General features: G+C 39.1%; 3 protein-coding genes and 1 pseudogene across 4 annotated transcripts in view; all 4 read right to left on the reverse strand.

Annotated features, from left to right (window-relative positions):
• Positions 1–2,142: 2,142 nt before the first annotated feature.
• Positions 2,143–7,287, reverse strand: lrif1 (ligand dependent nuclear receptor interacting factor 1). 2 transcript variants are annotated; one of them, XM_058389871.1, is made up of 4 exons: positions 7,127–7,287; positions 4,908–6,420; positions 4,288–4,539; positions 2,143–3,689 (listed from the first exon to the last, which is right to left on the reverse strand). In XM_058389871.1, the coding sequence occupies exons 1-4, from the start codon at positions 7,132–7,134 to the stop codon at positions 2,727–2,729; spliced, it is 2,736 nt and encodes a 911-aa protein (XP_058245854.1). In that variant the 5' UTR covers positions 7,135–7,287; the 3' UTR covers positions 2,143–2,726. The 2 variants fall into 2 exon arrangements, with proteins under 2 accessions (XP_058245854.1, XP_058245853.1); XM_058389870.1 differs by having other exon boundaries at positions 4,288–4,542; positions 7,127–7,286.
• Positions 7,288–7,557: 270 nt separating this feature from the next.
• Positions 7,558–11,347, reverse strand: apex2 (APEX nuclease (apurinic/apyrimidinic endonuclease) 2). Its single transcript, XM_058389872.1, has 6 exons — positions 10,946–11,347; positions 10,737–10,820; positions 10,375–10,558; positions 9,165–9,308; positions 8,983–9,052; positions 7,558–8,801 (listed from the first exon to the last, which is right to left on the reverse strand). Exons 1-6 carry the CDS (start codon positions 11,109–11,111, stop codon positions 7,641–7,643), a joined length of 1,809 nt encoding a protein of 602 aa, XP_058245855.1. The 5' UTR covers positions 11,112–11,347; the 3' UTR covers positions 7,558–7,640.
• A 3,809-nt stretch (positions 11,348–15,156) lies between these two features.
• On the reverse strand, positions 15,157–16,546 carry LOC131352918 (uncharacterized; annotated as a pseudogene).
• A 7,134-nt stretch (positions 16,547–23,680) lies between these two features.
• Positions 23,681–26,110, reverse strand: part of LOC131353311 (kelch-like protein 10) — a 3,317-nt gene continuing 887 nt past the window's right edge. The window contains exons 2-6 of the mRNA XM_058390260.1: positions 24,960–25,574; positions 24,585–24,734; positions 24,189–24,305; positions 23,980–24,071; positions 23,681–23,789 (exon numbers count right to left, since the gene is read on the reverse strand). Coding sequence (XP_058246243.1) covers positions 23,681–23,789; positions 23,980–24,071; positions 24,189–24,305; positions 24,585–24,734; positions 24,960–25,574 — 1,083 coding nt within the window. The remainder of the gene's footprint in view (positions 23,790–23,979; positions 24,072–24,188; positions 24,306–24,584; positions 24,735–24,959; positions 25,575–26,110) is intronic.

Here is a 26,110-nt window from a genome sequence, read left to right on the forward strand (position 1 = left end):
TGAGTAATGCACAGTGCGCCCTCTGTCGGTCAACCGCAGGTAAATCTTTCCCGGCAAGTTTAAACGCGTATTAGTGAAGATTGGCGCTCTAGTGGTTCAGTAGGTGAATTACAACAACAATACAACAAGGATTTTTCTTAAATGCTGCCTTATTACTCCGTTGAGTATAAACAGTACTACCAAAACTTATATTTAAGCAAGGAATAAAACCCCAAACAAGATGTGAGGTTATAAGTCCATATTGTTTTTCCTCTAACAGCAGTTTTTCTTCCTTATACCACAGCAATTTGTTAATGATTAAAAAATATCTTAATGAAAATGTGCTGTTCTAAGCAAATAATCCAATCTAAAGTATATTATTTTCATGTTACAGCAGTCTGTATTGTCACAGAGAGCCAACAACTAACATTTTAAAATGTGTTTACATTTAATATTACAGAACAGTTCTGTTTGTGTCTTGCCAGCTTCTCCTGGGGTCTCAATCAAAGTTAGAGACGAAAGAAACCGGTACCTTAAAAATACTCTGTCCTGAAAATGTATATAGATATACATATATATCGACCAGGCTTAACATTATGATCACCTGCCTAATATTGTCCACCTTTTGCTGCCAAAACAGCCCTGACCCATCATGCACTGTGTATTCTGACACCTTTCTATCAGAACCAGCATTAACTTCTTCAGCAATTTGAGCAACAGTAGCTCGTCTGTTGGATCGGATCACATGGGCCAGGCTTTGCTCCATACGTGCATCAATGAGCCTTGGCTGCTCATGATCCTGTCGCTAATTCACCACGGTTCCTACCATGGACCACTTTTGATAGATACTGACCACTGCAGACCGGGAACACCCCACAAGAGCTGCAGTTTTGGAGATGCTCTGATCCAGTCGTCTAGCCATCACAATTTGGTCCTTGTCAAACTCGCTCAAATCCTTACACTTGCCCATTTTTCCTGCTTCTAACACATCAACTTTGAGGACAAAATATTCACTTGCTGCTTAATATATCCCACCCAGTAACAGGTAATAATCAGTATTATTCACTTCACCTGTCACTGCTCATAATGTTATGCCTGATCGGTGTATCATCTGTGTTACAGCCAGAAAAAAACTTCCAGGTTATGTGGTTATACAAAAGCACACACATTCTAACCAATCGAATTGAAGAATTCAAACATTCAGCTTCATGTTACTGATAAACACAAAGTCCTCAGTCCTGAAAACCTTTTCATGGCACAAAACATACAATGCAGCTTTACCAATGTTACTAAGCACTGATATTGGAGTGGAAGATATTAAATACATGCCTAATTACAGAAAATTCCATCATATAAATAATTCTCATTTTTCTTTGCTAAATAGCAAAAGTTTGATATTAAGCTATGAATCAGCTGTTACCATAGAAACAAATGACGTATTAGAGTGAGTGCACAGATCTGTCTTTCGGCTAGCACTATTGTGTGTGCTGCTCTTATGGAAAATAACGTCAGGATTAAATAAAAGCTAACTATCTTCAAAGCTTCCTGTTGTACGAGTCATTTATCAACATCCGAGTTGTTCGTTAGCATGACTTTTACTATTGAGATCATTTATCAGCTTATTAACAGTTGAACTGGGTGTGTCAGTGCCAATTTGCAGGACAGTGGGAAGTGCAGGAACAGGGTTGGAAACCTGTGACTAATACCCATGTAGAGTTTTCACCATAGATTTTAAAATCTCTCATGTGCTGATGTTCACACCTATTACACTTGTAATTCTCACTGCCTCCAAACTTAACTACACACTAAAACACATACATTACAGCACAGTGAAATTCTTTCTTCACATGTCTAACTTTTTGTTTTCAATGTTGTGGTCAGAGATGCAGCAGAAAGGGTTAAGGGCCTTGACCAGGGGCTCATCTTCCGCTCAAAAACGAGAGCCTTAACCACTTGAGCCACAACTGCTTGATAAAAGGAACTGGCCTATTTTAATATCCTACAGTCTGACCGTTTCTCTTCTGTCTACATATCTGATGTTTATTTTCATAAAATTTGCTTGAAATGTTTACTGTACATTTGAACTTGGGGACTCGATGTAAGAAATAGAAATTAGAAGAAGTATCTCGTGAAAAGAACCTGAAACCTGACACAGAGTTGCAAAACACAGAAAATTTAATTAACGGTGTAAGGAGTGTGTAAAGATTCAAGAGAACAATCCCAAAATATCTGCAAGTCAGAAATAAATGAAGTTAACACTTTACTACACTTTATGAAGTTCATAAATGAACAAACTGATGTTGACTTTAACATAAGCTACGCTGCTGTAAAGCAAATAATGATATGTTTCGCAATACTTATTTCATGCAAAATGAAATAGTAAGGATGTGTACACAAGCCTTCAGAAATGTGTATATAAAGTGTCTAGATCACAAAGCTGTACAAATCTTCTGACATGTTAAATAATTTAGAAATTGAAGTCATTTTCAGCCATGTACCTGCTCTTACATTCTCTGGTATAATGAAACTCATTAACAAGACACATTTAAGTATAAAACTTACAGAGAAGGGTAAAAATAGCAACACATACACACATTCAAAGAAACATACTGATGCTGAAGTACAACAAAAACAAATGCAAGTATGCATAACCAGATTCTGCCTTTCATCAATTTGTGCTTCACGTATACTGGTCATTTCCCCACCGATCGCTTGCTGCCACAAGTAAATTCAGATTCTCGTCACTCTCACATGCTCTTCCTCAACTTCTCAAGTGCAGCCTCCTTCTCCTGCAGCAGGTCTTTAAGCCGTTTGATTCTCTCCTGTCGTTTAATCTCCTCTGGGTCCAGCGGTACAGAGGAGTACAGTTCGCTTGGTATTGTATAACTTGTATAGGACAACTGTCGAACTGAACACGAAACGGTCTTCACCTCGTCCTGTTTGTTTGGTTTCTGAGTACCTTTTTCTATCTGTCTGCTTGTAGATTTATTACAAGTCTTGTCTAGGGTGCACCTTGAACTGCTGCTGCATGTTTCAGTCGTTGCTGCTTGACCCGCAGGTCTTGTCGAAAAGGTAGCAGTAGGTAAAGGACCTTTAACATCCTTACTGATGTGTGATTGACTGCTATGTGTCATTTTGTCTCCTGAACTTCTTAATGCACTGTTGCAGTCTGTTGAGCTTGAAACCGTATCTGACATTATTTCTTCAGCTGGAGCCACATCTTGGTTTGATTCACCTGAAACACTTTTAGATGAATGAACACTAGAAGTAGTATTTGGCTTCTCTCGTGGCTTATGTGCTGAATTTCCAGCCACTCCTCCTACTTTTGTTCCACAAGGACATGCTGTGCACACTCTCCCACACCCCTTGCTCGAACGAGGTGGAGTTTTCCGTAATCCTGAACAGCAGACTGGACCGTCACCTTGAGCTTGTACAGACTCAACCAAAGAAGAGGAACAGTGGGGATTGGTGGTTAGGTCCGATACTTTATGAGCACTGCTGGTGGATGGGGTTTCTTCCTCTGCAGCTTGACAGGTCTGAAACACCTGTCTGTCTGTACTCTGTTCAGCTGATGCACCTTGAAACTCATAGTCACATTCTACTAAACCATTAGATTGAGTTGGCGAATCTGTGTTAATTAATGAAAAGGTATCCGAGCCATTTTTTCCTTCATTTGTCTCCAATCGTTTTCTTTTGCCATTTTTCTGCACCTGCAGACAAACACATCACAACAAATAACCAACAAACGAAACTGTTCATATTGCACTTACTTATATACACACACAAAATACAACAGAAGCGAGTACACTCCTGTACAATATCACTTAAATGATAACTTTAAATACGGTGTGAAATAATGCAATTATTGAGTTGATACAATTTTTAATCTTTTGATGATTAAGTTATATTACACAGGGGTGTCCTCGCTCCCTCACTCTCTCAATGGTTTGCCACTTTGAATAAGAACATCTGCCAAATAAATAGCTATTTGATGTGAACATTATCTTAAGCTCTTGACCTGTATTTGTATATTATACACTGTGCTGCCACCACATGATTGGTGGACTGGATGACTGCACCATTATGCAGGTTTCCCTTTCAAAGTGGTCAATGAGTGCATGTTACAACTTGGTGAAACACATGGTGAAAGTCTATCTGCAGGCTTCTTATGAGACATTACTGATATGGCAGCACTTTGAGAAATGTTTGCAAAACCCCTTCAAATACAATAAAACATTTATAGTGATGGTGAACAAGAATGATACCCGCTTTATCTGATCAGCTCTTAAGCACAAGAATAAATCTCACCCGTGTCTCAATCAGCTCTTTGATTTTCGTCTCGATCTTTGAATCGCGAATCAGTTTGCGGATGCCATCTAGCGTGCGTTTGTTAATCAACCTTTTCTCGCTCTGTGGGTGAACTTCCTGTGTCTGTGGCTTCTTAGGCACGTCTATCTTTTGTAAGGAAACGCTCAAATCAGAGGTAATCCCGAAAGTCCGTCTGAGTTCAGAATCACTCTTAGGCTGATGTATTTTGTCTGGGATCGTTTCCTCAAAAGACTGCTGAAATTTAAGAATAAAGAAACGAATGAAAAACAGGTAAAGAACAGTACAGCACATACACACTAACTGTTACCTGGGGACATTATTCTGCTTTTAAATTATAATGTAATAAAATTAAGAATGCAGAATGAAGACATAAATGTAAAGTCATTATATCCCTGCATGCATGGATTGCAATGTTTAGTATAAACATTTATAAACCATTGAAAAAAAATTCTTTGCAAGTGTACTATATGCATACTGATAATGCAGGAACATATAATAAATGAGATGAGATTGTCCAGCTGGGTTTGTCTAATCAGTGAAAAATATTCCACAAATATTAAAGAAAGATTTTAGTTAGAAGGACATTGAAGTTGCTGTACCTCTTCAGTAACATCAGTTTGCTTGTCACAAACTACTTCCAGTTTTTCTGACGATGCTTCTTTGCCTTCGAGTGCAGCTCCATTCGCATGCACAGCTTCACATTTGTTCGCATCCACTTCAGCGCTACTGCCACTGGTCACTTCGCTGCCTGTCTCCATGCTCTCTGTGTCTAATTTCGTGCTGTCTGTATCTTTTACATAACTCGTCTGAGATGTTGTCTCTGTGACTTCCTTGCTGGTCTCGGTCTCTGATGACTTTGGTGGAATGTATGACACAAATATCACATTAGAATCTTCATCGCGCTCACTTACTGCGTCACTCGGTATCATTTTCCTCCCAGATGATGTACAAGTTGAGCTCTCCTCCTCATCATCACACAAATCAATAATATTACTCGGCTTTTTACTGTTTACAGGGCTGTTTTGGTCTTGCTTTTGACTTACGTTTGAAGTAGCTGGACCTAACGGAGTAGTAGGGGACTGGGCAGGTATTTTGGGTTGCATCTTGCTTTCTGTACTAATAATCATATCCTTAGTAACAGAATTTCTTTTAGCCACAAAGTACACTTTACCGTTGCACATGACAAGGGCATTGTTATTCCCTGGAGTAACAGCTCCTTTGCTGATTTCAGCAGACACAGGTTCTTTAGCAACTTGGTTTGGAAACCTAGCTGATTCCATATGCTGGACTGCTTTTAAGATGTCTGAGGACATGTTAGGTGAGGTCACAGGTATGAGGTATGGAGCACTGCTTCCTGCCCTCTCTTCAACCACCCATTTCATTGGAGTAGTGCTCCCTTGATTGCTCCTAGAAGATTCCTCTGGGCTTTTCACGACACTTGCAGTGGCTGTGGGACCCACAGTCTGGTTAAGCTCACTGGGATTTGTGAGACATGGTGCATTCTGGTTTAATTTCAGAGAGCTGACTGGAGACACGTACAGAACCATCGGTAAACCCTTTACAGGTTTAACGTCATTTGCCGCGCGACATATTTGATTTTTGATAGAGGCTGGGAGTGCAGAGGCAGGGACGGTTCGAACCGTGGCATTAGGTGGGATCTTAAGGTAATGTCCGCTCTGAAGTGCGGGTAGTTTCACAGTGTTTGGCAGCTGTGGACTGTTGGTAACAATTACAGCCTTGTTATTAGGCTGAACGGGTGGTGGCAACGTGTTTTGTACCACATTGTGTGTGATCAGTGGGACATGGACTTGGTTGGTAGGGGATTGTAAGGCATTAGGTCCTTTCGGCTGACTTTTTACTGAATTAATAACCTTATTCACTTCTAGCGGAGTTTTTAAGATGAATCGTCCATCTGCTGTTGGCTGAAGTGTTGGCACTCTGTTCTGGGGCAAAGGTGCAGGAGATGTGTGAACCGGTAGACCGATATTTCTCTGAGGTGGTAGCTGTGTGTGAACAAAGTGGCCATTCACTTTCTTAACTGGGATCAACTTCATGACATTTTTCCCATCAGGTCCCACTGCAGGCATTGCCTGGTAGTAAACTCCTGTACCACTGTGAGGAAAAAGAAAAACGGGGTGATTACTAAATGCAAAAGTACACTTATATTAAATTTCATCTGTTGGCGTATCTCTGCAGTGCATTGACATAACAGATTGAACCGACATATATAAACAAGATACAGGGGTGTACAAAAATATGCATGCTATGTATTTGGTCTCGAGACGTAAACAGCGCAGTACACAGCAGGTGACCGATTTTCTTTTCAAAATCGCACAAGCAATACATGGATATCATGGTATAAAACAGAAAAATCTACTATTAATGGGGTCAACTAAAACATATTCTTCATGACGTACTTAGATCAAATAATAAAAACGTGAATTATCGAGCTAACAACACGAGCAGCGTATTAGACGTTGGTGCTGGCTAGCTAGCAAATTTCATCCTTAGCCAGCTAATTTCCTGTCGGTGCGGGGGGGGGGAGAAAAAAGAAAAGCAAATAGTTGCCATTTTCTATTTTCGGCTGTTACAACCGATATCTCTTTTTTGAACAAACAAATAAATAAAAATAAAGTCACTAAGGTTTTTCAGGACGTGGTATCGATTATATTTGACTATTTATATATATATATATAGTTAGCAGTGTGACTTGCTACCTCACTAGCTAGGTCTACGGAAAAAAAGCGCCATTTGGTCTGCGCGAGCTTCTAAGAGCCTTTTCATGTTATCGCCTTTCAGAGTTAAGAAATGTACTTACCTCTGCATTGTGAATATGAGTAGGCATTCCACTTGGGTGGAAAAAAAGTGAAGAATGGTCTTAAAATGAAAACGTTTTTTATGAAATGAGGGTTTTCTTCTTCAGCTATGTGTGAAGGCGGATGCGCTGAGGAACTTTGAAAGAAAACGGGCGGAAGTGCTCGTGCGAATGCCCTCCCCCCCCTCCCCTTTTTTCTCTAAAACTTAACCAACGTAAACATGAAAAAGGAAAACACGAGGGAGTAATTACTACTACATGACGAACTACATTCATTTAGTTGTCAGGTTTTACATTATAATATATTAACTCTGATGTTTTGATCATGCTATGAGTATGCAACTTTTTCAACACTTCAGGTCTCGTGCATAGTTGTACCAAGTAAATGGAATAAAAGTGTTTTGGCCTTCAGATTGTAAGAATGCACCGTCATGAAACATATAAATCATTTATTTATACAATAAAAACATTAAAAAGATTTCATCTAGCACGATATAAACAGATATTTTACAGAGGGCTACTTGCGTTTGTCCACCCAGGCAAAGAAATTGCACCTTGCCTGTGGATTGGACGTGTGACCCTGAGGACGGGCGCATACAAAAAACTGCCGGCCCAAATTTGGTCCAGGTTTTTTCACAGTCCGCAGCACACACGGCTCGTTGTGTGCGTTACACAGTGGTGGCTGGGGAGGTCCGTGCAGAACTGATTTCCAAAAGTCTGGGCAGGCCACTTTCTTGGTCTCTTGATTGAGCATGGCGTTGCTTTCAAGCTGATCCTGACAACACTCTTCTTCTTCTCCTTCCTTAGTCGTTTTGTCACTAAAGTTATTTTTTTCACCCTTCACTTTCACCTCAGTGTGGCACACTGTAAGCATGCTGCGGGTTCCAGTGCAGCTGCTGACATAATTTTCTGTATTTTCGTGGATCTTGGGCATGACACATTCACTCTTCACATCTGTCTCTGTGTTCTTGCATGAGCTTAGGCTCTGGCTTGAAGATACCACTGTGGTCAGTTTAGGTTTAAAGAAGTTCAGAAGACTGCCCTGAGGTTTTGCTGCCTTTTTAGCATGTTTACTTTTTTTTGCTTTGCATGTAGATGATTCTGGTAGTTCATCAGAAGGTCTCTTGCTCCCAGAACTGACACCTGCTGCTAGAGGATTGAGGTTCTCACGAATCTCCCCAGCTTCTTGAGATCCAGGCAACACTTTTTCATTGTCTTTTCCATCTGCATGTTGATCGGAGACCTTAACGAGAAAGCGCAAGAGTTTCTGTTGCTTCCCCATGAACTCAGGCATATAACAAGTGCACAGAGCTGGGCACTTAGTACTGGGTACAAAAGTACAGCTTAACTCAGCCCATATGGGACAATGATCAGAGCCCTCTACTTCAGGCATGATATCTGCATTTAGAAAGTTTCTCTCAACCAACGAAAGATTGGCAAATATATAGTCGATGCGGGTACCATAGTTGGTGTGCCTAGCACCTGTACGTGTAGACCAGCATGTGAAGGCATTGGTGCGTGTAGGATGGAAATGACGGAACGTGTCAATAAAATTACCACCAGACACACAATTCTGGGACGACTCAGAACCTTCCTCATCATCATCATTCTCATTTTCTTCCGGTGTAAATAGGAAGCTGTCCAACCACTTCCTGCCTGGATTGTCCTCAAAGTTCTCCTTTGTGAAATGAACATAAAAATGAGACAAAGTTGGAGACTGGACTCTCATTGTCCAAATTATTCATAACATTTAAGCGACCAACAACAACAAGGAATAATATTTACTGTTGGACTAAGAACCAAGTAAGGACTTTCAAAGGATGTAAATCACTACATGCATAATATTCCTGAATACGTACCACATCATCTGGGTCACAGTGGTCTATTGGCCGGTGAGAGGTGTTTATATCTCCCAAAATAATCACGTGACTAGAGACAATATAATGACAATAATTCAATTTTCAAACTGCAATATACAGTGCATGGTGGAATTCTTGTAATGCTTACAGTGCAAAAGTAATGTTGATTTGAATTTGCTTACCTTCGTGGCCCCACAATCGCCTCAGCCCTGCTCTGTAGGAGTTTGTAAAACTGAAGTTTAAAATGCTTTCTTTCTGGCTTTTCTGGATCTGCACGCGGGCAGTACACATTGATGACAGTCAGTGTCTCAGAGTCTTCTGCTTCCCTGCGAAAAATATTCACCATGCAAACAATTTTTAAAGCTGTGACAGTATCATACATGTGTATAATCTGAGGAAATCATTCAACATGATGCAGACCAAATTTTAAATGCTAAAACGTATATAGAGAATATTACCATACTGAATAAAACCAAAGTTCATGCCCTTATTTTTTTTCCGCTCTATTTCATGGAATAGCATGCATGAGATGCTAACGCTCCCTAACAAGGCTAAAGGCGTTTTGAAGGTTGGATCCCAAATAACGTATATACTACACACTGTGTACTGGAATTATGCACTAAATAGTCCACCATGAAATGTATTCATTTTAGAAGGGTAGTATCACCTCAAATGAAACACAACTAGCCAAAATCTAGTAGAATACGACTGGCCACATATTCTGAACTACACTATATTGCCAAAAGTTTTGGGACACCCTTAATTCAGGTGTTGGGCTTGGCCCCTTAGTTCCAGTGAAAGGAACTCTTAATGCTTCAGCATACCAAGACATTTTGAACAATTTCATGGTCCAACTTTGTGGGAACAATTTGGGGATGACCCCTTCCTGTTCCAACATGACTGCACACCAGTGCACAAAGCAAGGTCCATAAAGACATGCATGAGCGAGTTTGGTGTGGAGACTGCGAGCCAGGCCAAAACTGGGACATCTGCCTTTACATGCGCATGAATATAATATGGAGTTGACCCGTCCTTTGCAGCTATAACAGCTTCAACTCGTCAGGGAAGGCTTTCCACAAGGTTTAGGAGTGTGTTTATGGGAATTTTTGACCATTCCTCTAGAAGCGCATTTGTGAGGTCAGACACTGATGTTGGATGAGAAGACCTGGCTCACAGTCTCCGCTCTAATTCATCCCAAAGGTGTTCCATCAGGTTGAGGTCAGGACACTGCTTGTCAAGTTATATATATTGTGTTGTACTGGTACTAAGTACTATACTTAAGATGTTGACAGGGATCCTTTAAAAGTAAGCAGACCACAGTTAGTACCGGTAAATGATGCTGTGTTAAATAAAAAAAATAATAAAAAAAAAACAGTAAAGGTTTACACTGACTGCTTTAACTTGTGTTGGGTGATTACAGCTCTTCCTTCATTATCGAGTGACTGGAGCTCCTCTATGGAGAATTCCCCCTGATCACCATAGCAACCCACAGCCTCTCCATGATTGACAAGCCGACCTGTAAGTCCTTCTTCTGCAGCGAAAGGAGTGGCGGAGTCTTTACAAAACGTCGCGACACCTGTTAAGGTCAAAGTAGGGGGAAAAACACACGAGTGAAAGATAAATGTCCTCCGTTCATGCAAAAGAATGAGGTCATTAAATTAAAGCCTGACTTGTCAAACAAAACTTACAACATTTAACATTTTCAATTGCATGAGCTATTACAATCAGGCACGAGCTCGTTAAGCAAACAGTACCCGAGTAGCCAGTGCGTCCTCGGCTAAAGCTGAAATAAGAGTTGTATCCATCCACAATCGCAGTCCTTTCGTCCAGCATGTCGCCTAACAGCAGTGAAAGAGAATTTTAGTATAAAAACGTGCCAAAGGTGTGCAACTTATCCATCATAACTGCTGACATACAGAAACGACTCTGCAGTCATCTGGCTATTGTTTCCGCTTTTACTTACGCGTTACTTTCGTTTCCTGCACGCATATTATATCTGCGTCGAACGCGTCAAGCGCCGACTTTATCCTGTTTTTAAAGGTTCTTATCCCGTTTATGTTCCAAGTGACAATCTTCATGTTTGGACAACAGACACACACCACAACACAGACACACTCCACCGACAGCATGCAGCACTGTGCGGGAAGTACCCAGGTCACCTCTCGCGAGACCTTAAGAGCGCGCGCTCACCGTCATTGTCGGGGAAAGCTGTAAATACGAGTGATTGATATGCGATGTAATTGTTGTTTCTTACAGATGTTTTAGATTAAAATTGCTCACAGTTTTCTGGCAAACTGTTTAACAAAACACCAATTCACACTGAGCAAAAGCAACGCGTAAGCCATTGCGGAAGTAGATCAGAAGCAGCGCGCGCGCATTGTGCATTCACACCGGCAGTGATAGTACTGCGCAGCTGAACCGCGGCTTATAAACAAAAGTTCTCATTGCTTTAATTAGATTTCAAATGCAAACGGTCTTAAAGTTAATGCATGTAGGAGGAAACTCTTTTCAAGAGACTTATTCTAACTTTTTCTGTTGGTAATATTAGAATATAGGATACAGATTTCGGGTTCACGCATCCTCCTGTCACGTGTTACTGCGGTGACGTCATAGTGAAACCCCGCCATTTTTAGGCGGCTTTAGCCCCCCTAACATTTTTACTCAGTCCCCCTATTCTGCAATTTTCCATAAACTGCACACAAATTATTTTTATCTTTTTACTATTATACCCTCATTGGGGGCTGAACATCCCTTAAATGAAAATCCAAGAATCCCCCTGGTAACTACGCTCTGCCTTGTATATATATAAAAAAAAAGTTTTTCACATGCAGCACACCATCATTCCTCTTGCTGTGATCTTTCTTAACTTATGAAATGCAAAAGCAAAAAAAACCCATAAAATACAGAATTTTTTAACAGAGTTAAAAAATAGTGATTTTTTTAAAGCTGTTTGTACCGTTCAAGCATCAATCAAGTGAAGTACTCATGTAACCTAATTTATTTAAAATGTTTAAGAATATAAAATGTGAGCTCACAAAGATGCAAAAAATAGAATAGAAATGAATAGGAAACTTCCCTGTCAGGTTCTGTCAGGATTGAAATCATAAACTTCATTGTACAATATGAATTATAACCTAAAAATCTACAAATATAACACTCCTTTGAGGTTATCAAAAATTATGTCTATGCCTTAAGTCTATTTAGTTACGTAAAATCATGGGGGAAAAGAAAGGTCCCCCCCTTCTATTTTATGTTTTTATTTATCAGCGGCTAAATAACAAGTGTCTTTTCCACACAAGCTCCAATAAAGAAACTAATAACCTCAGGTATTGCAGGTGTTTTTACCCTCAAACATTCTTGATACCAGGTAGGAAAAATAAGTGCTTCCATGATCCTCCGTCATTAAGAGGACAATTAGCAGCCAGGTTACTAATGAAATGCACAAAATGAGTTAATCAGTGAAGTGTGACTACGTGTATAAAATCAGTCTGCATCATGCCAAAATGATAGGACATCAGCCAAGGCTCATGCAGAAAACATTTACTTCACATTATTGTTGCTAATGGTTCTTTTACACATTACTGAATTATAGGTTGTACTTATTATGGGCGGTGGTAGATCAAGTGGTTAAGGCTCTGGGTCACAGTTCGGGGTTTAAGACCCAGCACCGCCAAGCTGTTGGGGCCCTTGAGCAAGGCCCTTAACCCACCCTGCTCCAGGGGTGCTGAACCTGCGCTCTGACCCCAACCCCCAAGGATGGGATATGCGAAGAAAGAATTTCACTGTGCAGTAATGTATATGTGACATATAAAGATAACTTAATACTTATTTTTCACACCTGTAAAAATAAGGTTTTTGTGGTAAAGGTTTTTGTTACTAGATGTACTAGTGTATTATTTCACTTTTTGGTGGTAAAAAGTGTGACGTATTGTTAATGAATAAATGAAACATTGTCATTTGTGGCACATTTCTGTGATATAATTAAATTGAAAATGATCCACTCTGTTTTGTCTCCTGCTGCATCACTACACTCCAGAATGGATTATTTTCATATTTGCATTATATTCTTTACACAATACAATTGTTTTTCATTTCGGAAACATAAGCATCAGGTGGAGCATGGAGGAGATGGATCATAGCAAAAAATCAATATTTTCATAACTATTCCAGATCTGCTTGACATAACACTAAATACACCATAAGAGCAGGTCTTTTTTCCACAATAATAGATTGAGAGAAAGCACACAGACCAGCTCAGCATTAGATCATATACTGTGGGGGTGTTTGTAGATTATACTTACAGTAAGTAGATATTTGTAAAGCAAGGCAGCAAGCAGCAAAGACGCTTTCAGTTGTTCAAGCCGAGCCAAGAAGATTTTATTGTCATTTCAACCACATATAGCTGACACAGTACACAGTGAAATGAGACAACGTTTCTCCAGGACTCTTGGTGCTACATAAAAACAACAACAACATCTTGCTACAGAACGAAAACAACAACACACAGCTAAGGACAGAAAGTAGTTACATAAAGTGCAATGTGTGCAACCGGGTGCAAAGAGTGCAAGACGAGACAGTGCAGAAACAGAAAATACAAAAAACAACACAAGATAGTATAGGACACATAGCGGTGAAAAAAAATGTGCAAACAAAAAAAATGTGCAAAGAAGAGGAACTGTAAACTTTCTTATAACATGTATATTTTGTAAACATATACATACTGTATATCAGCAATAGGTGACAGTTTGAAGTGTGCAAAAATATCAGTAGCAGCAACTGAATAAGTGTGCAAATACAAAATGTTACACAGTCTGGTTGTGAGGGCTCAGATGCTTCGGTACCTCTTTCCAGAGGAGGTGTAGAGTGTGTGTGAGGGAGTGTGTGGGGTCATCCACAATGCTGTTGGCTTTGCGGATGCACAAGCGGTGTAAATGTCCATAATAGAGGGAATCACTATCTGCTGCAGGGTCTTGCGATCTGGGACGGTGCAATTCCCAAACCAGGCAGTGATGCAGCTGCACAGGATGCTCTCGATGGTCCCCCTGTAGAACATGGTCAGGATGAGGGGATGGAGATGAGCTTTCCTAAGCCATCTCATTTCCTCCTGACTTACATAGAATCAGTTCCAGTAATTGGAAAATTTCACTTTTAGTGATGTGTTGAGTCAGAAGTGTGTATACAATGAAGCATATTAGCTTCATTAACATAATAGCAAACAACATAATTATTTCAGCAAGCAAAAGTCTTATATTTCTGTAATTATACTCTGTTTTTCATCAAATCTGGCTGCGGGAGCATTCACACTCTTGGCAATGATTTGTTTTTCTTTCCAAACATCAGAGTAAGTACATCATGTAATTCTTACCTATTTTACAGTATTTATTTATTTATTACAAACATTACATCACATTTGATGCAATATAAATTACTAACCATATGATTATACTTTGAGTCCACAAACGATAGGTTAATTAAAAATCCATGTGCTTAGATAACAGTTAATAACATGTTACCTTACAGTTAACAATGCATTACGCAACATAATTCCTAAAACAAATTCTTAAACATTAGCTCAAAATGCCATTAAAGCCAAGGCTCAGAGAGCTTAAAGCACAAAAAAACAAATAAAAAGAAAAAAATGAATTGCTCAGAGGCACAGTTGGAGTCACATCACAAAGTTCATTATACACTGAAAGTCGTATCTATTCATTTAGTATAAATATAAAAAGTCACACACAGAAAATAAAACAACAGATTCATTTCTTAGTTCATTATTGAGTAACCACTTCATGTTCAGAGTAGCAGTATTACTCAAGCATTTATATAAAATACACAAGCAGTTAAATATTACACACAATCCTAATTTAAAAAAAGTTGAGACACGGAGAGACCGATGAAGAAATCAAATCAAGCTAAAAGGAGAACCAAAGTTAATGCCTGTGTAGGATGTTGTCATGTGAAGATGAATATGTTAAAAGAGCTGTTTGTTGTTGCAGATTATTTACTTTGGGTATCAGTTCTAAGGGTCAATCTACATCCATTATGTTGTGAAGATGGATGTCAAAGGCAAGTACCAGTCCTGTTTCATTACTGTTTGTTGGTTTTATTGAAAGCTGAACAGAACAGTCAATCAGAAAGCTAAGATGATTGAAAAACAATGCTGCTGCTAACAAGTTACCCAGGCCAGTGATCATCCAGTTTGCAATGCAGACTGTCAGAGACAAAGAGTGGAAAAAATCGAGAGAGCCGAGAATCTGTGAAGAGATGAATGTCCAAATGTTTTAGCGAGATTTTTCAAACTAAGATTGCGAAGCTCGTGCAAAATTGTGGCTAAAAGTGCAAGAAGCTAGGGAAAATGGGAAAAGAGCCTTTCTAAAGAAAAGACTATACACTAATAGATGGACTCAGGGTTGACCTATAACTGTTGATCCCAATAAGGTAGTATTACGCACCTTTAAAAAAAATGTAAGGTTTTGACACAGGATTATCTGATAGAATAATGAGAATAATACAGATTAGACTAGAGTACAGAAGAGAAATTACAATATGCATAGAGGAAAGACTTGCTGAGTTATTAAACCATTAAAACACTGTAATATTTATTATGAAATAAAGAAAATCTGTTTATAAACTGCTTACCTTAAACTGAAAAAATAATTTGGATCAGTCAGTGACATTTATATTTTCTTTCCCTGCATCAGGCATAGCAGGACCTCACAGATGCCTATGGTTTGCTAGAATCACTATGATTGACATGGGAATTTACATATTTACATGTGTTCTGTATAAAAATAGTCACCCAGCTGCTGTACTTCCACAGTTGTGTTAGATGATAATGCCCCCCAAAACGCTAAACACATATACAGCCCTTTGTCCTCTGTTCGGACATCCTTCTCAAAGAGAACTTTTCTTTGTTTCTTTCTTCAGTGCTGAAAAATTCTCCTCTGTCCACATATCTCTCACCAGTCGAATCTGTCTCTGACTCTGGATCTGACCTTCTTGATAAAGCAGCACTAAGACATCTTCATTCATTTTCTTCCATTCATTTTCTTCTGCTATAATTTCATTTAGGATATGGGAGCCTACAGAGCAATTCAGAGTGATATCTTCACCCACATACGCAGATATAACATGGGCTCCAGACAAGATCAAACATTCTGAAATGAGAAATTAGGTTATACATTAAAAAATAATAACAATAATTCACCAAGTTTTAAAAATCAAGTATTTGTTTCAAAGAAATGATATGAATTAGGTGAAATATTTTACCCACCAATCTCCTTTATTTCAATCAGAGTTTCACCAGAATAAAGCTTTGTGTAAACAGCACACTTGTTTAAATTCCTGCATCTTTACTGGTCACGTCTGTAAGGAGGAGGGGGGAATTTCCTTGAGCGATCTCCTTGGGGAAGAAATGAGGTCTTTCATGAAAACACTGGTTCTGAGACACTGGTCAACTCTCTCCATCCTGCCACAAGTGCATTAGAGTTTCAGTGTCATTTCTTTTCTGCTCCCCTTCCAGATCTTCCAGTGGTAGAGGAGTTTCTACAAAGCAGGGCAGCATCACTCCCTGTTCAGTCTCCCAGCTGAACAATGAGAGGACCAGGTGGATGTGGAACCCTATAGTGAATAAAACACTGTAAATGACCTAATGTGTTAAGTGCTGTTCAGGTCTGCATGTCTCAATATGGTTTGTTCTCCCAACATTTTGTGGATTTCCTTCAGGGAGGCTATACCAGGTTTCTTTAGCTTTGCAAAAAAACATTCCAGTGGGTAAATGCAAGCACACTACTTGCCTACAGAACCAAAAGCTCAGAGTCCGACCTGATCCGCCTGATGTTACCTGGGCCCAGACGTAATAAGCAGCTCAGTGTGCTTCAGGTTGGATAAATGTGTTAATTATTCTGTGTTGTATAGCATCTCTTGGGTTGTCAGAGTTAGGAATTAGGTGTAGTTAATAGGTTTAGGGGTTGGCTTGTAGGAGGAGCTCCCTGTACTTCTGGTACAGTAGCAAAGAATATCTTAATAGACGTGTTACTCTAAACTATACCAGTTGTGAATAAGTATATGTGTGTGATTCTCTTAGATGGACTGCAATAACCTGAATGAAACCTGTTAAAGCCGAGGTTTTGGCTCCTAACTGGCACAATAGAAATCACACACACATCTCCATCACACACACACATCTCCATCTCTGTACCTATGTCCTTCTCTCTGTTAAATTAACTGTGTTTTTGCTGTCATGTCATCGCTGACTTTACTTCAAACTCCATTTCCAATCAGCATCATCAATCATCATGTGTTCAAGTTCACCAGATTTCTAATTACACATCTAATCTATTAGATTTAGATTAGATTCAACTTTATTGTCATTACACATATACAAGTACAAGGCAACAAAATGCAGTTTAGCATCTAACCAGAAGTGCGATGAGCAGCAAATGCTTTACATACAGTAATGTAGATAATCTAAAATGTACAGATAAGGACTCATGTACAAATAGGAGCAGTACTATGGAGATAATTACAGTGGGTATATACAGTATTATCAACATGATATACAGATGTATGTGCTATGGACATGATATACAGAATACTACATATTATGTATAAGTAATACAATATGTACAGATAATGGCAGATGTTCAGATAGGAACAGTATTATGGGGATAATTACAGGTAGATATATACAGTATATATCAACATGATATATAGGTGTGTGTGCTTTGGACTTAAAATATACAGAGCAATATGGACAGTATACATATGTGCTATGAGCATATATACAGGAGATTAAGTGCCATGTGATGTATAGGCTGAGGCTGAGGCTATGAACAATTATATACAGCATGTGAATGTGTGCTGGATACATTGCCTACGTAGAAGTGACATGACTAGATGAAGTAAATACAGTCAACCATAAAGGGGGATGAGGAGTGTGTTGAGGTGAGGGAAGAGCATAGAGTTGCGGGGGGCAGAGTTCAGAAAGGAGACAGCTGTGGAAAAAGAAACTGTTCCTTAGTCTGCTGGTTTTGGTCCGGAGGCTCCTGAATTGCCTTCCAGAGGGTAGAAGTTTGAAAAGACTATGGGCAGGATGTGAAGAGTCTTTAAGAATGCTGTGAGCCCGACATAGACAGCACTTCTTCTGGATGTTCTCAACTGCAGGAAGTGGGGTTCGTATGATGCGTTGCAGTGGGAGTAACCTCCCATTGCAGTGGCTTGCGGTCAGCAACTGAACAGTTCCCATACCAGACTGTGATGCAGTTGGTCAGGATGCTCTCAATCGCGCAGTGGTAGAAGTTCATCCGGATGGTTGAAGACAGGTGGTTCTTCTTCAGTGTGTTTAGGGAAAAAAGGCGCTGGTGAGCCTTTTTGACCAGACTGGAGTTATTGGTGGTCCAGGACAGGCCCTCTGAGATGTGGGTCCCCAGAAACTTGAAGGTGGATCCACGCTCAACAGCCATTCCGTTGATATGGATTGGGTCGTGCGTTCTTCCTTTCTCCCTCCTGAAATCGACGATGAGCTCCTTTGTCTTGCTGGTGTTAAGGAGCAGGTTATTGTCAGCACCATGTGACCAAGTGTTGCACCTCAGCCCTGTAGGCTGTCTCATCGTTGTCACTGATGAGGCTGATCACTGTGGTGTCGTCTGCAAACTTGATGATGGAGTTAGAGCCATACACAGGCCTGCAGTCATAGGTGAAGAGGGAGTAAAGGAATGGGCTCAGCACACAGCCCTGTGGAATGCCGGTGTTATGTATGATAGTGGTGGAGCAGATGTGGCCTGACCTAACATGCTGGGTTCTGTTGGTCAGAAAGTCCACGATCCAGTTGCGGAGGGGGTATTGATGCTAAGATCTCCAAGTTTAGCAGTTAGCTTAGAGGGAATAACAGTGTTAAAAGCAGAGCTGAAGTCAACAAACAGTATGCGTGTGTGCGTAGTGTAGTTGTTGTAGTCCAAATGTGTGAGTACAGAGTGCAGCACTGTGGAGACTGCATCCTCTGTGCTCCTAGTGCTGCGGTAGGCAAATCCAGTGTGGGGGGGGCATTTCTTGCAGCTTCTGGGTGAGCAGTTTGTTGTTTGCTATTGGCCACACGAAGATCATTCATAGCAAGCTTGGCATTATTGTCCGAGGGGATATAAGCTGCTGTTATGATGACGGAAGTGAACTCTCTTGGCAGATAGAAAGGTCTACACTTAATCATAAGAAACTCCAGATTAGCTGAGCAGTGACTTTCAACAGTGATAGAGTTTGTGCACCAGGCTTTGTTGACATAAATGCACAGACCCCCTCTGGTCTTACTGGAGTCATCAGCTGATCTATCTGCCCAGAGTGTGTGGCCTCCAGCTAGCTAAATCGCATTATCGGGTTCTCCGCCATGTAGCCATGTTTCTGTGAAGATCATGACATTACAGTCCGAAAGTCTCTTGCTGTGGGTGATGCGAAGTCGTATCGTATATGTGATGATCGTATATCGTATAGTGATGATTCCCAAATATCTTGATCCTGTTTGATTCTGTTTTTCAAAATGAGGAAAAAAAGAATCATAGCGATGAATCTAGCGATGTTGAGGAAATGATAGAGACTGCTCACATCACAGAAAACAAAGTACAAAACTGTATTTATATATTCTAGAAATGTATTTACAGTAATACCTCACACATCCATGAGGTTACGTGAAACTGTGAGGGTACTGTAAATGCTTATTTTAAGAGTTTAAACCCTAAATATGACCCCAATTATGTTCCCAAAACACTTTAATTTCATTTAAAAGTTAGCTTAATACATTACCCTTAAAAAAGAAATAAATGTTTGGCGTACACAGTAGTCAATAGAGTACAGTATCGCCTGTATAAAAACAAAGGAAAAAAATCACTGAGATCACTGATTCACAGAATATACGCGCATGCTGAACCGAGTACAAGGTGCGGGGAGATGAACCACAACATCACGCATACAAAGCATCATAGCTACCAGCCAATCAGCAGCTAGGTAAAACTGTTAATGCTACTAAAAACTGTAGGTAAAACTGTGATTGGCTACTTCCAACCCTTCCAGCCAATAGCATGTCGTAATGGCTGTACTGTACGTACGTGATATCGGCGACGTTCAATAACATTAACATTTATATTTTATTTATATTGATATTTTGTTGATTTTACTTTTATATTTATATTACTAAATTAAAAACTAAATTTTTCTTAATAATTTCGCATTGCCACAAAATTAGCCATAAACACTTTTGCAGGATTTTGCAGGATTTGCGGGTCTGTGGAAAAATTTGCAGATGCAAATTAGTTAGGTTCCAATGAAAATTTCTAGGATCAGTGAAGCCACGAATCGTGAGACGTGTATCTGTGAGGTATAAGGTATAATGAGGTATATTAATTATATATATATATATATATATATATATATATATATATATATATATATATATATATATATATATATATATATATATATATATAAATATTATTTCTTCCTGGTTGAAGTTGATCTGAAGTTTTCCAGACAAACTCTTATTGAATAGTAATATAGTTGAAGTGGGAAAAAAAACATCTTCACATAGATAAAATCCTACACTGCATTTCAGCTTCATGTAACTCAAAGAGAATTCAAAAACAAGCATAATAATACTTTACATTACCATCACATATAAAACTAACTTCAACAGATGAAAAGTACATTTGAGAGCAGTCCCTATTTCTGCGAGAAAAAAAAACATCTTTAGCTTTCACTTTGGGCAAAGGGTTATTTATTACAGGGTTACATATCCTTTTTTATTGTTTAATATTTCTTGAGGATATGTGTGGTGTGTGAGGGTTTTTTAATAAATAAATAAATATTTAAGCCTCAAGACACAGGTAAGCTATTACTTATAATATGACAGTTCTTTCTTATTCGAAATATGATCAATATGTGCTTGAGTAGATGTGTTAGGGAATTAACATGTAACATTTTAATTACATTCTGCTGAAGTGAACGAAATGACTCGAAAAAAGATTCGTTCATTTTGCTGAACGAGATTCAAAGAACCGAATCAGTAAAATGATCCGAACTTCCCATCACTAGTTCAAATCATTTCAACTTTTCCAAGCAGCGCAGCTCATCAATGTCACTCACAGAACATTGGACCAATCAGAAGGCCCCAGAGGCGGGGCAAGTGTTGCAAGCCTCGTTTACAGTAGCAGGTTGTCATGGCAACTTCATGGCACATCCTGAGCCCTTGGTGTTCTGTACTGCGCTTTTAAAACTATTCCTAAACACAGAGTCTTGTATTTGTAAACACAAACATACCTTCTGTGTGAATGCTTTATTCTGTGTGAATGGTTTATTTACATGTTTACAGTGTCCGGTGTTTACTGTGTAAAGAGCGCTGTTACTCCTCATTCACAATGTAGATGATAAACAGTGGTAATAGATGTAGTGCAAGACCGTTAAGTACTGTCCAATTAAAACAGTTTGATCAAAATAAACAAACAATATTTCCTTTTAATCAGTATTTGTTACCAATTAAAAATAATGCAGTGCAAAATTTCTGGAATGGATCATAACTTGGTAGTCTAGTAGTTCTTCCTCTTTAAGAAACACAAACAGTTTTAAAAGTTTTAAAAGGTCAGAAGTTTACTGTTTAAAAGCTAAAAAAACATTGTGGTAGTGTAAAGTTTTAGTTTTATGTTCATATTTGTAATACGCAATGTGTACATTTAATTTGAAATTTGGTGTTTTTATCCAATTAATGAAAAAAAAAATAGCCAGGTTATTCGATTATGAGAATAATCATTAGTTACAGCCCTAGTATTGAAGCTCTGCCTTGTACAATATACAATTTGAGTTCATTAATATCTGAATTGTTAGTTCAGTTTGATTCACTAAAATTTATATTATTCCCTACAAAATGGCATTTCTTTTACAAATGTAAAATAGACTATAGTCTTCTGATCAGGTGAGAGAAAAATATCAGCTAGAATCAAGGGGAAGGTGTACAAGACAGTGGTGAGACCGGCCATGCTGTTTGGTTTAGAGACAGTGTCACTGTGGAAGAGACAGGAGTCAGAGCAGGAGGTAGCAGAGCTGAAGATGTTGAGGTTCTCTTTGGGAGTGACAAGGTTGGACAGGATTAGGAACGAGTACATCAGAGGGACAGCTCATGTTGGACGTTTGGGGGACAAAGTTAGGGAGGCCAGATTGAGATGGTTTGGACATGTTCAGAGGAGGGAGAGTGAGTATATTGGTAGGAGAATGTTGTACATGGAGCTGCCAGGCAGGAGGCAAAGAGGAAGGCCAAAGAGGAGGTATATGGATGTAATAAATGAGGATATGAAGCTAGTGGGTGCAAGTGTTGAGGATGCAGAAGATAGGGATAGGTGGAGAGAGATGATTCGCTGTGGCGACCCCTGAAGGGAAAAGCCGAAAGAAGAAGAAGGAGTCTTCTGATCAGGTGAAATTTATAGATACCTAAAGGGTCCTTCAAATATTTTTTCCCTTCATTTTCCCATAACAAAAAATGTTTTCTCTGTAAATCAAATGACACGTTCTGTGACATACAATTTCAAATCACACTTAGAAACAATGAGTTTACAGTCCAAGCCTACGGTAAAGGAAAAAATAACATAAAATGAAATAAAAACACAGGGTCTGTAATGTTTTTTTTTAAATTGCTCAGCTTGGCAATGCACAATGTTCGAAAGTGTCCAGTGATCAGTTTCATAAAGTTTCACAAAACCGCAGGTGACTTTCATGACTGCTTTTCAACATGAAACAACAACTATTATTATTATTATTATTATTATTATTTTAATTATTATGACTATTATTATTATTATTAGTAGTAGTAGTAGTAGTATTATAAAAATATTGTCCCAAGGTGATTAAAAATATCTCATAACAAATAATTTATGGAAAGTTTGGAAAATCAACATTGATACCCCCTTTTTCACAAAGTTCTGCTGAAAAAGTCCAAAAAAAAAGGAAAGATGTATAATCGTTTCTGTGCCTAATTACAAAAGGCAAAATTGCACATTTAAATAAATATTTAACCTGTCCAAATCTTCTGCATGTATGCTGTTTTTTGAAGAGTGTCTTTCATTTTATTAGTTAACAACATATTTATTAAATAGATTCCCACATGTCCAGCTTTAAGATTTCTAAAGTAATTTAGGAGATATTACCCTTACAGTTCACATTCTAGTCATTTGGCTGCATCTTACTCTTCCCAGAAGATTACGTAGGTTTTTGTATTCATATATGTCACCATTTTCATTCCATAAATCAGTTACAGAGTGTGTGTGTGTGTGTGTGTTTGATTAGGAACATGGTTATTGGGAGTGTGAAAGCATGTGTGTGTGTGTGTGTGTGTGTGATTGTTCCATATGATTGAAGGGTGGTGTGAAGTTAGTCTTAATAGACATTTTCCAGTATATTTTATTGGACATTTAAAATGAGAAGCAAGAAACAATTTTAATAGACAATATAAATTTATTTTTTCAATTAAATGATGAATAAAAAGACAAAATTATTGGGTGTTATACACTTAACTTTTATACATATCTGTAAAAAAAAAAAATGACTAAATGAATGAATAAATTTATCATTTGAAAAAAAAAAAGAGCTGGAGAAAGAGGTTCTCCCAATAAAATATGGTTTAAAAGTTTTAAAAGCTTTAAAATTTTAAAGGTTAATAAAAACTCTACAACTACAGAAGACCATCACGATCAGTGATGTAGTCAGTGATGTTTGGAAGTCCAGAAACCACACAGCAGCTGATTGCACTGCGGGAAATGTTCATGTTCTGGACTTCAAACCTGCAGGAAATAAAAAATTTGTTAAGTTCATGACGTTTCTGTCTTTAATTATCATCATAACATCAGGTTTATGCTGGGGTTCTGGTTTACTACGACACACACACACACACACACACACTATGAGTTTCTGCTATAAAAATGTTAAATCCAGAACCCCAGGTCTCTGAACATGACAGTAAACGGCTCGTACCATTCGTCTTTATACACATCATAGTACTCGCATGTAGAGGTGGTGCCTTCACTGCTGTAACCACCAATCACATATAAGCGACCATCCATCACCTGGAAGAAGAAGAAGATGACAATATGATGTAGAGATAGACAGCAGCCTGATTTTATTTAATTCACTCCAGAGTTTGGAGTTGGGTCTAAGTCTTGTTTTAAGGCCATGTTTGTTACCTCAATGCCAAAGTTGCTGCGTTGGGTAAACATGGGGGAAAGAATCCTCCAGGAGTTGGTTTGAGGGTCAAAGGCCTCGATGCTCTGCATACGACTGTCTCCATCAGAACCTCCAACCTGTAAAAGATCAGGCTTTCTCTTAGTCAGTGTGAAGGAATAAATTAATAAATGAACGTAAACAGTGTGAATAGAAACATGTCTCGTTCCCATCGCTTACAGAGCAATGATATAAACTTCATTTATTTCAAATTTTCATTGGATTATTTTCACTTTTAAGATGTCACCACATTTTAAGATGTCATTTTTGTTTAATGTTTGAAATTTCTACATTCATTAGAATGTACATAGTTCATATGGTTTCATTTTTCAGATGTGTGTGTGTGTGTGTGTTCTTACCGCAAACAGTCTGTTGTTCAGCACAGCAACGCCTAAACCACACCGACGCATGTGCATCGGCTCGATCAGCGTCCACTGTTCATGATCAGGGTCATAACACTCAGCCGTGATAAGACACTCGTCTCCATTGAAGCCTCCACAGATGTAGATCTAAAAAAATACAAAAAGAAATCAAGGTTCTGGTTGTCTCCAGTTTCAGCTTTCAGGTCTCCTCTGGGACTGGAACATTATATTAACTTCAGGATTTGATTTTATTTATTTTTTTACCCAAAGGCCCCTAACCCTCTTTGCTCCAGGGTGCTGTATGAAGACTGACCCTGACCTCTGACCACAATTCACTGTGCTTGTGTGTTTGTGTGAGAATTGAATGCTTACCTTGCCATTTAAGGAGGCAGCGCTGGCATCACTTCGCTGCTCGTGCATGGATGGGATGACGCTCCACTGGTTGGAGCTTGGTTCATAACATTCGGCTGTGTTAAGCACCTCGGTGCCGTCGAAGCCTCCCATGGCATAGATGCATCCGTCCAGCACGGCCACGCTAACATAGCCGCGAAATGAGTGCATGGGCGCCGCCTCACTCCATGTTCCCTCCAGAGGATTGAACGTGCACGTGGTGTTGAAGCACCCCATGCTGTCAAGGCCACCAATGATGTACACCAAACCATCCAGGAACACTGTGCCGTGATACGCTTGAGCTAGCTGTTCTGTGCTGGAGATGCACTTCCAGCTGTCCAGCTTCGAGTCGTAGGTTTCCATGGTGCTCATAGCAGATTCACCATTAAAGCCGCCGATGGCAAACAAGGTGGAATACGGAAGCCGTGGACGGGTAAACAGATCCGAGAATCTGTTGTAGGGCTCAGCCATGTTGGAGAAGTGCATGGCCTTCATGGCCCGGGCGATGATGGGCTGACACTCTGGCAAACTGCTCACATACTCGTTTTTCTTTATATTTTCCAGGAAGTATTCCGGAGCCACCAGAGCCAGCCGCACCTGATGGAAGGTCAGAAATTTCAGTTAGAAAGTGGAAGAAAAAATTGGACTATTGTAGGATGATATGGAAATGGACTCCAATTCATGTCCTGTTTTTTCAGACTGTGTGATTTCACTAAAGTTTGAGATTATTATGTGTCAAACTGAACAAGATCCCAATAAATTCTCTGACTGAGAGATAACATGTTTATAGGATGAAGATCCTCGAACAATATCATTGTCAGCTTACATCATGAGTCAACAAAAACAGACTTTTAAAAAACCGGAGGTTTTCCGAATAAGGAGGTTTTTCTGGCCATGTTTTTTTATTACCATAAAACATCTTTTATTATCATACCATGTTTTGTTTATTACCATCACCACTATGTATTTATAGATGTCCACTGAATTTGCTGCCTTTCTATTGGTTGTTTTAGACAAGTGAGAATTATGCATCCAGATTATGCATCCAAAAATCTTAGGTTGTGACCAAATAATCTTCTACAATGTAAGTAACAAAATCAGCTTAACTAAACTCAGACCTATCACTGGAACCC

The sequence above is a fragment of the Hemibagrus wyckioides genome, linkage group LG05 (genome assembly GCF_019097595.1).
Source record: "Hemibagrus wyckioides isolate EC202008001 linkage group LG05, SWU_Hwy_1.0, whole genome shotgun sequence".
NCBI lineage: Eukaryota > Metazoa > Chordata > Actinopteri > Siluriformes > Bagridae > Hemibagrus > Hemibagrus wyckioides.